Raw genomic sequence first — 11898 nt, forward strand, 5'->3', positions numbered from 1 at the left:
AGCTTACTAGTTAAGTGGAGAAGCCACATTTACAGGGAACTGGGTACGATTTTTAAACGATTTCTCTGTATTTTTTTTAAATAAATTGATATTTATCTTTAATATCTTATCGAATTTACATTTATATTACATTCTACGAATTATAAAAGCGATATCTGTTGATTAAAATTATTAAAAGTAAGATAAATCATCCCACGCTTGGTCAAAATAGTATTTAAACGGTATGCATCATTAATGATAACGTGACAAGGAGACTTTTTAGAATGTGTATAATATATATATATATAAAATAAAAAGGAATTCTGTCGAATGAAACTATTCATAACTCATGAAATTCAATATAAAAAAAAGCACAGTAGCGGGGAGCCATGATTCAGAAGGGAATATTAGCAAGAGCGGTTATTAGACAAACATGCAACCGGTAACAAATAATCTATGTACAGGTAAACCAGGTGGTTTCCGTGTCAAATGACTCAGGTGAGCATTATGACGTCAGCTATACATCTCTGGACATTCCAGTATATTCACCAATGACTCATTTTCTATATAAATTAGACAGGTAGCAGCTTTATCTTTGATTATAGTCCATCTAATAATAACTTTATTATTATTATTTTTTTTAATAGTAATTTTAAACTTTAGTTCGTTAGGAAGAAAATTAATTAATTTTTGTCATCACGCTTTATTTTTTAATATACAAAAACATTTTAAATTTAAATATTATAGAGAGAGAGAGGGGGAAAAAATCAATTTTTCGAATACACGTGAAAGAGATCGACTTACAAATTCTATTTATGGATGAAAAAAAAGAAGATTTCAAGTAATAGACGAGGGAAAATATTGATAAAATGTAAAAAAATTACATTTAAAATGAATTGTTTTTAAATATATGTAATGATTTTTGCATATTTATTAGGCATTAAAACATTTAGGATTGGATAATTTGCTCTAATTAGGCGTCACAAATATATATATATATAAATGTAGGATAAGCACGTGTTTATACATCGATACGCTCCCATTACATGCTTTAAAATCTATATATTTTGACGATTAATTGTTTAATATTTAAAAAAAAGTGACTTTTGAATGAGAATTATATCAGAATTACACTAGAAATTAAGTGAATTTGATTAAAAAATCTTTAGTATTTTTAGCATATTTTGCCTTAAAATTTAGAATTATATATCTAAATAACCTTAATAATTAATAATTTATACCTATTTTTAGATAAATTAGATTCCAATAACGTAGAGAGAATTAGTGTAAGTCTTCGAAATCATTATAAAAAAAATATAAAAAAAGTGGTGTGAAGACACGCAAATAATGATAATTTAGGAGAGAGAGTATCTAAATGACAGCACTCTCTTCGGAAATTCTAAGCCAGGAAACGAATCGATAGAGTAATTTTAAGTATTTATAGAAACAGATAATTGTTGAGAAATTAATACACGTTGTTACTCGTCAATCAGGCTGTAGAAAGGGGGGAAAGAAGCGAAAAAATTAAAAGTTTTTGTCATAGTGGAGAAGACAATTCTCTAGGAGGAGCCATCAATCATTGTCAAAACATAGGGAAGTATTGTCCACGATATTCAGCAAGTCAGTAAAGAGATGGCAATTTTGGGCGGCGAAAGATCGACTCTTTTCCAAGTGGATATTGATGGCTCCTCCCGAGAGACCACGTGACTAATTTGTGGCTCAAAGCCGTGTGAATATGGCTCGACCTTCTTAATTACGATTCTCTTCTGTTTTATCCCCTTTAGAGCTGTTTTTATGCCCCCCTTTTCCTCGCCTTATGCGGTTTCCTCTTTTGTAGGGATCGTTCCCTGTTGGTTGTGGAAGTTGTAGGATAGTTACGACTGAGGATATTGTAGTTATGGGTTGTGGAGCAATTGGGTTATAGAATGTATGGTATTAAAGTCTGGTTCTGCTATAGGATTAAGGAAAGTTCTCTGTAAGATACAGCAATTATAAGAGAGTTCTAATAGTTTTGCTTTTAGACTGTAGTGTTGCAAGATTGTATCTGCTATTGGATATAGCCATTTATCTTTTCGTACGAATCTTCTGCCACAGGATAAAGCAGAAAAGTCTAATAAGAAAGAGCAGAAGTACTGAGAAGAAGGAGTAGAAATCTTAAAAGTAAGAGCAGAAAACCTCACAGGAAAGAGCAGAAACCCTCAAAATAAGGTGTAGAAAAACTGACAAGAAAGAGTATAAAAACCTCAGATGAAAAAGCAGAAAACATTAGAAGAAAGAGCAGAAAACCCCAAAAGAAGGAGCAGAAAAGCCTAGAAGAAAAGGAACTGGCAAGAGAAGAGAAACGGGTCATATAGTTTGAGGCAAAGCAAAAGGGGAAGTTTTTTGACAGATATCACCTCGTTGACGTTTAGATAAAAAAAGGAAAAAAGTGAAATGACGGAAAAAGTGTGCGGTTCCAGGTGGTGTGGTCGGAGGGAGCTCATAATGCACCAAGAGTAAAGGTTCTTTGTTAGTGCCATGCACTGCTGCTCTGCGCAGATGTTCGGCCAAAAACCAGTGACCGTTAGCCCGGTGACGTCATGTCTCGTCACGTGTTTATCCGAGTTGATTTAACCTTTGCTACGTTCCGTTTATTGTCGGTTTATTTGAACATCTGTTGGATTCTAACCTTAGACCGTCCCGTCTACCTTCCTTTATACCTTTATACTTCGCCTCCTTTTCCAATAAGACTCCCCAAAATTACAAATTTTTTAATTATTTCCAACTTTTTATTATTATTAAAAATGTACAAAAAAATTAAAAAATCAAAATCATTTAATATTACTTTTCTTACAATAAAGCATTGTTTCATTTTACAAACAGAAGTATTTTTACAATGAAACATGAAATTTTTTTATATTTTTTATTTGGAGAGGGACAATGGAGCGTTGTAGAAAGTGCATAGTTAGGGAGTTTCTTTTTTTCCATTTGTATTCTTCCCCTTCATTCAAAATAGTGAATTCTGAAGGGTATTTATGGTGATTCCCTCGTCCCATCGCACGCGAGTGCCACGTGTCTATCCGCTACTGCGCATGCGTTTCGGAAGGAGCATCTTATCAGCAGCTTGCGCCACCTGCTCGAGGGGGGGAAGAGAGGAGCAGCTGGTCCTACACTGAATGGTTTGATTCTGAAGTGGGATGTAACTTAATCATTGTATACTTCCTTTTTAGTGTTGTAGTCCTTCATGGTTTGCCGTAAATCTGTTCGACTGTTTTGATGTAAACACTCCACGAGAGTCATTACGCTGAGAACCCCCCATTTAAAGTTTAACCTTTAAATTTCGCGGGTTGTTTTCTTTTTTTTCCTCTCGTTTCTTGCTTCCAAATCTGCATAACGTGTGTCCTGCTAAGAGGTGAAACGTATTAAACGTTTCTATCGATTGACGTTCGTGTGTCTGTCCGTTGCAATCTAATTGTGGCTATTATGTTAATATATCGATGCTAATAATGTGTGTAGGTAAATAGTAAAAATGTAGTGTTTTTTTTCTTTCTTTTTATGGTTATGCCCCTATTGGAAATCGTGCTTTTGTTATTATAAATGTCAAGCTATGGCATGGGGATGCCGTTATCGGAAATCAAGTGACATACAGATGTTGCTATTGGAAATCAAAGTATGCCACGGGGATGTAGCTATTATTAGATCAAACTGTAACATAAATATGCTGTCGTTACATGCGTAACTATGGCATGCAGACAATATTAAATTATGGTACTTTATATGAATATTATTATTACAATTTAATTTATGGTGTACGATGATGTTGTTAGAATCAAAATGTGTGTTAGGACCCAGTGTAAATGCTATTTTAGTATCAGACTATGTGTAGGACTCGGTGTAAATGCTATTTTAGTATCAGACTATGTGTAGGACTCGGTGTAAATGCTGTTGTTAGTATCAAACTGTAAGTTAGAACTCAGTTTTGATGTATAAATTCTACTATTAGAATGACACTATACTGTACCTGTACAGTACAGGTACAGTATATTTACACATTAATACAATGAAAATATAATAAATTTCACAGTAAGAAAAGGAGATTTTTTAGCACGAAAAGGGACTTGTGTTTGAATTCTAAACATTTGTTATCTGATGCCAAAAGGTGCGGGAAGGCATAGAAGTGACCCACATCCGTTTCTTCTCCATTGTCTGACGTCAGCCATCCTATCCATAGTCGGCATTATATTCAACATATATCGTGTAAGCATCGATAGTTTTACACACGTTTCTCTACTCACACGAGTATTTCCTTTGACCCATCAATCGAATATTCTTATATCCCTTAGCCTTTTCTTCCCTACAGGCGCGCACACAATATAGGAACATACATACGAGCCTATATATCAATACACGTGATTTTTCTTAATTGTCTGCGAATAATCGATTCTAGTCCAGGAATTCATCTTCATTTTTTGACTGATGTGTCAGGGAATGAACAGATGGTGTCTTGAAACTCGGAAACAGCCAATAGAATCGCCTTTTGTCGGCCGGTCACGTGACCCGCCGGGGAGGGTGGATTATGACAAATGTTTACAGATCACTGTCAGGAAAGAGTGACCTGACGGATAAATAAAATTTATGATTGTAGCAAACTTAATTTTAACAGCTTCCCAGAGACGAATTTAAATAACTCTTACTTCATCCCACATATATACATATACATATATAGGCTATATACGTAAGGGTGAGGCCATAAATGATCACTCTGCTACACGTGTCTAGGGGTAAGGGCCCTGTTGACAATAGGGAATATGCCTTTTTATGTCTGTAATTGGAAATGGGAAACCGGTTCGATTATATTAACCGAATTTATAATGTTTTTTAGTCGGGTTTAGGAAAGTTGTAAAGCGAATTTCGTTTCTACAATCGATAACCTGTAAAAAAAGGGGGGAAGCCTTAAACGTTTATCATTTCAAGACTTTTTAGGTAAATACATGTTTATAAAACCTTATATTCTTTAAAAATACTTGAAATTGTATACTTTTAATGTCTTTTTTTAACAGGTTATTTGTAAATTATAAGCTAAAAGTCTTCCTTTACAATTTTTTTTTTCTTTTTAACCTGTAAAGGAAGACAAATTTCTACAAAAATTTGCTCCATTTTTACAGATTTTTATATTAAAAAAATTGTATAATTATTTGGATTATATTAATTAATATTTCATATCATATACTTAACTCTATTTCGAAAGTTGATTCCATTCAAGCTTACTTCCTTACAGTTCTTTCCTTCTTAAATTTCTTTTCTTGCCTCGTCAGTCTCCTATTTTTTTTTAATTAAATTTTATTTTATTTTTACGCACAGACATACGAACTTATCACGAGATTCATACGATTAATATAAAAAAAAGGTGGCTTCCCCTCACGACTAATCTTAGAAGATCGAGTAAAACGAGCAGCAAATTAAACGAATTTCACGAAAAACTAAGAAATTTTAGGGAAAAAAATATATTAATTTATAAATTTCACAGATTTAAGGGGGATTTATGTATCTTTTTTTTATTTTTCCCCCTTTTTTAAGGGAAGAAACAGATTTGAAAGCCTAAGCGGGCTGAGCAGACTTCACGCCATTAACGGGAAGTGACCTTTCACCTCACATCCTGTCTCCCTGGCCATACTATTCCAACTTCCGATTGTAGCTGAGCGTTGAACAGTAATCCTTCTCGCCGTCCCCCCCCCAGTTTTCTGCCCTCTTTTCGTTAACAATGCATCATATGTGCTCCGGTCGTTGTTGTTGTACAGTACTTTCACTACTACATCTGTTAAACACACTTTCACTGGGAAATTTCCCTAAAATTTAAAGTGTAAAAAATTCCCTAAAAATCTATATATTTATTTATTTATTATCTAATTTCTATTTTGTTTCCTAGAATTTTGTTGTGTGTTTCCGTCAGCATCATTTGCTTATGTGAAATATGGCTATTCAATTCGCTTCCAGCTGCATGCTAATCAGGCAAACAGAAACTGTTTCGTCATAACAACTCGAATGCACGCGCTACTATCCGCTGACGTCACAATGGCGCGTGGCATTGTCTATTGTTAAACTGCGCTTGCGTCTAACTGGCAGATGTCCCCCTTGTTAGTTGATTTCTAATAATTAGCTTCGTGTATAAATCTACTTTCCTTCTTCGCTTTCTCCTTTCTCCATGTTTTTTTTTTTTTCTATTCTCTTCGTTAGAAATTAATAAACGTTTCACTCTATTTAAATTAAAGTTTATAATGTGTTTTTGCGTTTATTTTTAATTATAAGCTTATGAATATTTACAAATTTAATAAATTTTAATGTATTATCAACCGAGCGACATACAGAACGTACTTCAAAACACGAAACTCGTAGAGTTTGGCGATTAACAAAAACCTTCCTTGATTTTTTTTAATGTAAAAATATTCGAATTTTGTATGCAATAAAACCTGTGTAAGCTGGACTTTTCCGGCTTGGCAGGTTTCCGTTCTCAACAGGTTTTTTTTTGTTGTTGTTGTTTTTATTAACGATTTTTCGCTCCGTTTTGAAGATTTTTTTTTTCTCTCCGTTTAGGAAGAGGTTCCGTTTTAAGCAGGTTTTATAAAGAAATTTCGAATTAAATCTATATTAATTGGATTAATTGAATAGAAACGGTGTAGTGCGGTTAATGGAGCGCGTTCGGATTAAGAAAATCCATTAAAGTATTAGAGATTTTGAATTTTGTGTGTATGAAAATGAAAATTTCCGGGATTAAAATACTTTCCACTTAAAATTAATATCCCGCTTTGTACGTATGCGGGTTGTCTGGCTCGATAAAAGGTCGTAACCGAGTAATTGTTTTTCGGTCGACGTCATAATTACTTGTGTGTGTGTACGTATTGTGATTCTTGTGTTTCGTGGATTATTTTTTCGGATCTTCGTTCGAATTTAAATTTTTCTAATCTTCAATCTAGAAATTTATTTTTAGTTTGAGATTAAAATCGTGGTTTTGTTACGCTTTTATTTTATTTGTCGTATTCTATCTACTTTCTGTATTTTCTGTACCCCTGTTTTCTATGTTAAGCTTTTCTGCTTTGTAATTATTATTTTTTTTTCGTTACGTCCTCTGCTTTGTTGTGAGTTTAGCTTGCTGTATTTTGTTAAATCTTTCGCTTTCTATGCTTCGTTACACGTCTTTCTCTGTTCTGTTATGTACGTTTCTTTCTATGTTACGCTTTTCTCTGCTCTGTTACGTACTTTGCTTACTATGTTACGTTTTTCTGCTTTGTACAGTACCTTTCGTTACGTTCAACTTTCTATATTTTCTACGCTTCTCTACACCCTACATTTCATTATTATTTTTATTTTATATACATTATTATGTCTTTTACTGTCACTTCCCATATTTTCCTACATTTCCTACGTAAACGTATCCGAGTTTTAGTCATATATTTATAGATATTTTATCTTTTTATACAATAATTATGACTCGAAAACGGCCGATCTATTTATAAACACACTCATAAACTGAATTCCAATATGCCTATCGAACAACGAACAAACCTTATTAACTCGAGTATATACGTGAAAAAAGCATTAAATGCAAAAAAATATCCATATACTTATAGGAAATCTTTATGTAAGCGAATTCCAAAGATTCTAGGACACGAAATCTGCAATTCAAAATAGGAAATCATAAAGAAGAGTCAACACAAGAGAATTATTTAATGAATAAGAATAATAATTAAAAAAATTCTCACACGCGCACTCGACATATTAAAGTATATTTTAAATAAATATTAATTTCTTTAATTAATCCGTAAACGTCTGGAAGGAAATGGAGACGAAAGTCTCGCCAGGTAGACAGACAAATGATTGTGGAAAATATATATACATACAGCGAAGTGCCGCCAGGGTGTTCACGTGATCATCAGGGTGGAGCTAGAGTGACCACGTGACTAAGGGCGGGTTAGATAAAGGCCGAGTAGAGGCGTCAGTCCGTTTCCTTTCCGATGAGTGCCATGGTGACTTGAACGCCATGCCCCGAGGGTTCCTAGTGAAGAGGTATGGAAAGCCCGTTGCAGTCCGAAGATATTCGGACGAAGATCGAAGCGACACCAGTTCGGACCACGAAACGGGCGATGTTCTCTCTCCTTTGTCACAAAGTGAACCCCTGGCTCTCTACATCTCCGAATCTGTCAGCACCACACCACCTCGCCTATCGTCACCACCCAGCACTCCTCAATGCCCATCGAAAAAGAGATCGACGACGCAGGATAACGAAAGGAAGGTCAAGGCCACCAAGAAGCACAAAGTCACCAAGAGGTTAAATTTCGACGAAGACAAAACGTCACCGGTCTCGGGAACGTTCATACGAGATCCCGACAGCGACGACGATTTACCAGCAGCCGTCAGAAGGGGTGACATCGACCCCAGCCTCAACGTTGTGGTGGTGACGGAAGAGGCTCGAGCCGAGTTGGCCAAGATCGAGAATAAAATCGGTGATTACGTCTGCCAACTCTGCAAGGACCACTTTCAGGATGCCTTCGGTTTGGCCCAGCATCGTTGTTCGCGTATAGTGCACGTGGAATACAGATGCCCCGAATGCGACAAAGTATTCAACTGCCCTGCCAACTTGGCTTCACATCGCCGATGGCACAAACCCCGTCCTCTAAGCTCCAACGCTGGAAAAGTGCCTCAACCCAGCAGACTCTTGCCATCCAACCTCAGTGAATCTTTCAAACCGCCTCCCGGTGACCTCAGTGACTCCGACAGCATACGAGATTCTCCATCTCCTAACGAAGACACCAATCTGCCCTGTGACGTCTGTGGTAAGAAATTTCGCCGCTTGTCATACCTTAAGAAACACCTAGTGAGTCACAGCGATCTAAAAGAGGGTACGTACGTGTGCCACTGCGGACAAACATTCAATAATCTTGCTGATAGAACAAACCACGCTCTCCTCCATTCGGGGGTGCTCCAGAATTCGGACCAACCCAACAGTACAGATAACTGCGATCTCTACCAGTGTAAGTACTGCACCAGCACTTTCTACAGTTCACCCGGTCTCACTCGACACATCAACAAGTATCACCCCAGTGAAAATCGCCAAGTGATACTCCTACAAGTTCCGTCTGTCAGAACGGCATCAAGTTAAGTCGGGGGGTGACCAATTTTTCTGTATAATTTATCATTTATTTATTAACCGTATTCCTATTTACACGCGCAAATTAGCACCCGTAATCGTTTTTTGTCCATAGTGTTCGAAGAGCACTCTTGAATTCGTTGTGCCAATTCTAGAATTTGTACATAGGAGTGCACACTTTTTACCTCCTCTCATTTTTACAGTATTAATCTTAAATTACATTTAGATACTTCTAGAATTGTTTAGATTTCTAGTAAATCCGCACCGTTTTCGTCGTACAGTTTACTTGTTTTTTTTTCTTTTTTTAAATGGCTCAAATCTCCGAAATTTTATGGTCTTTTTGTGGCGTAAATTATCTTTTATCCTCTTAAATTATAGAATTTTTCTAGAATAAACATATTTTTCGGCTTACTTAAATGACTTTCTGACTAGTTTATATAGAAATTTTAATATTTTCTTGATCAGGAAACCTTATAAAATTGCTTAATTAATTAAAAATAATTTTATTTTGTTAAGAAAATCGTTGGAGAATTTAGAAATGAAAGGGTCTATCACGTGCTTTAAATCAAATTTGAACCACGTGATATTTCTAGAGCCATTGTTCATTCTAGTCACGAAATTTTCGATAATTCTAGTCATATAAAAAATGAGCGAACAAAGAAAAAAAATAATAGAAAAATAAATATTATTTTTGTCCCACCCCTTTTTTTTAAGGGATTAAATGCAACATATCGTCATTCCTCATTATACACGAATAATAATATTATTTATATATAGCCTATATATATATATTTATATACAAATAAATTATAAAATTACGTGAATAATCTAGTCAAAAAAGCGTATAAAAATATTTACTAATTTATTTATTTATTTATATTATTATTATTATTATTTATCCTTTTTTTCCTTATTATTAAACAGAGATTATTGTTGATTTTATGTGTTAGAAGAAGCATGATTTTTTTCAGATTTTTTGGTGTAGTTTGGCCGAAATTAATTAGTTTTAATCCGAAAAAATTAGATTTTATTCGATTTTTATGTAATAAAATCCCATTTTATCGAATTTTTTTTTTTGTTTTCTTTTTTTTTTCCTGGATGATCTTGAAGCGTTTAAAGTCTTCCTGGAATCTAAGTAACACGAATTATTGATTTTTATTTATTTTTCAATATTTATTTTGAATAATATGTTTGCAGAATTCTGTAATAAAATTAACTTTAATATTTTGCAATGGTTTCGTTTTAAATAAGCAAACAGAAAAGGAAAATTACCTCATAACGTTTAAGATATTGGATCGTAAATTCTTCTCTAGAATCAAATTTGATTTCTCTAGTTTTGTATTAGAATATTTAATGTAAACACGTTCGAAGTAGATTGATATTTTAATCAATTTTTGGGCGGAGGCCCCTCAAAAATCCGTGAAGCAGTGCCATAAGCATTACATGATCCCCTGTAGAAGGTGATTTGTTTCCTTTTTTTTTTCCTTCTTGTATATTTTTTAATTTAGATGTCGATCTGTTTGTATTGTAGTAGTGATTACGTCGTGCGAACTTTTTATAACTATGTAGGAGTGTGAACACATATATATATATATATATATAAACTTTCTTCGCTGAAGTTCTTGCTTTATAGTTCTAGATCCTCTTCGAGATTGAGGAATTTCTAGATTACCTACGTCAGTTTTATTCTAGGTTGAGGAAGTTCTAGAATACCTGTATAAGTTTATTCGAGGTTGATGGTAGGTTTACTCGAGATTGGGAACGTTCTAGGCTCTCTTTGTAAGTTTATTCGAAGTTGAAGGAGGCTCTAGAATTCCCTATATAAGTTTACTCGAGTTTGAGGAAGTTTTAAGGCTCTCTATAATAAAGTTTCCTCGAGTTTGAAGGAGTTTTAAGCATTTTATAAAAGTTCTATCGAGGATGGGGAGCTCTAGATCTTCTGGGTTTAAGTGCTCTTGAGGTTTTCAGATAAGTTCTAGATCTGTACGTAGGTGCTATAGTGAGATCTAATCTAGGATATTACGATTACACGTTAGGATTTGATGGGCCATTATTCGATTGAATCTGATATAAGTACTTTCGGCGCAGGTTCCTATATATTCTAAGTGCTTTATCGGATCGGACAGCAATTGTATTTACTAAATACACACTCTGCTATTGTAGAAAGTAACTTCTCATTAAACCAAACTCTCATACTTTCCTTCCTTTTCATCTAGATACTACTTCCTCATCCATTTATCTGTATACAGAGCCTAGTTCAAGACCCGTTCGTAAATTAATCGATCAGAACTTGCAAGGGGGTGAACTATGAATTGTTAAACCTCAGAAACGGATCAAAGATACAAAAAAAGAATATATATATACGCTTTATACGTCAGCTGATGTTATGTTTGTAGTGTATAGGAACTCGAGTTGTGGTGAAATATTGTTATCGATTCCCTGTGTGCTAATTATCTGGATAATGTTTGACTTCCCGATCAATATCTAGTTGTCCGTAGCATTATGTTCATCGCCTGTTGGCTATATTCCTTCGTCATTCCTTAATGTTGACCTGTTTTTTCTTACCTGCACAATTGCACTGTTTACATGTTAATACTATAGAAAAAAAAAACCTATATATATATATTTATACTTAAAAATAAAAAAACCTTTGATATAATAAAAATTACAACGTAAAACCCGTTATAACCGAAAATGTTTAATGTTTACAAGGGTTTAAAAAGTATTTTTTTGAGGAAATATAAGTAAAAAACATATCCCAAAAAAGACGTCCATAATACAAAGACAAATATATATAT

At 34.3% G+C, this 11898-nt stretch overlaps 1 protein-coding gene across 1 annotated transcript; it reads left to right on the forward strand.

The window, feature by feature from the left end:
* The first annotated feature begins 7938 nt into the window (after positions 1 to 7938).
* Positions 7939 to 9927, forward strand: LOC111627029 (insulinoma-associated protein 1a-like). The gene has a single exon (XM_023370569.1). It carries the CDS (start codon positions 7994 to 7996, stop codon positions 9110 to 9112), a length of 1119 nt encoding a protein of 372 aa, XP_023226337.1. The 5' UTR covers positions 7939 to 7993; the 3' UTR covers positions 9113 to 9927.
* The last annotated feature ends 1971 nt before the right edge of the window (positions 9928 to 11898 follow it).

This window comes from Centruroides sculpturatus, unplaced genomic scaffold (assembly GCF_000671375.1).
Source record: "Centruroides sculpturatus isolate CEXI.00-Female unplaced genomic scaffold, Cexi_2.0 scaffold386, whole genome shotgun sequence".
Classification (NCBI taxonomy): Eukaryota; Metazoa; Arthropoda; class Arachnida; order Scorpiones; family Buthidae; genus Centruroides; species Centruroides sculpturatus.

Bases quoted from the DNA above. Each gene is read 5' to 3' on its own strand.
- LOC111627029 (XM_023370569.1), top strand. From the start codon at position 7,994: ATGCCCCGAGGGTTCCTAGTGAAGAGGTATGGAAAGCCCGTTGCAGTC.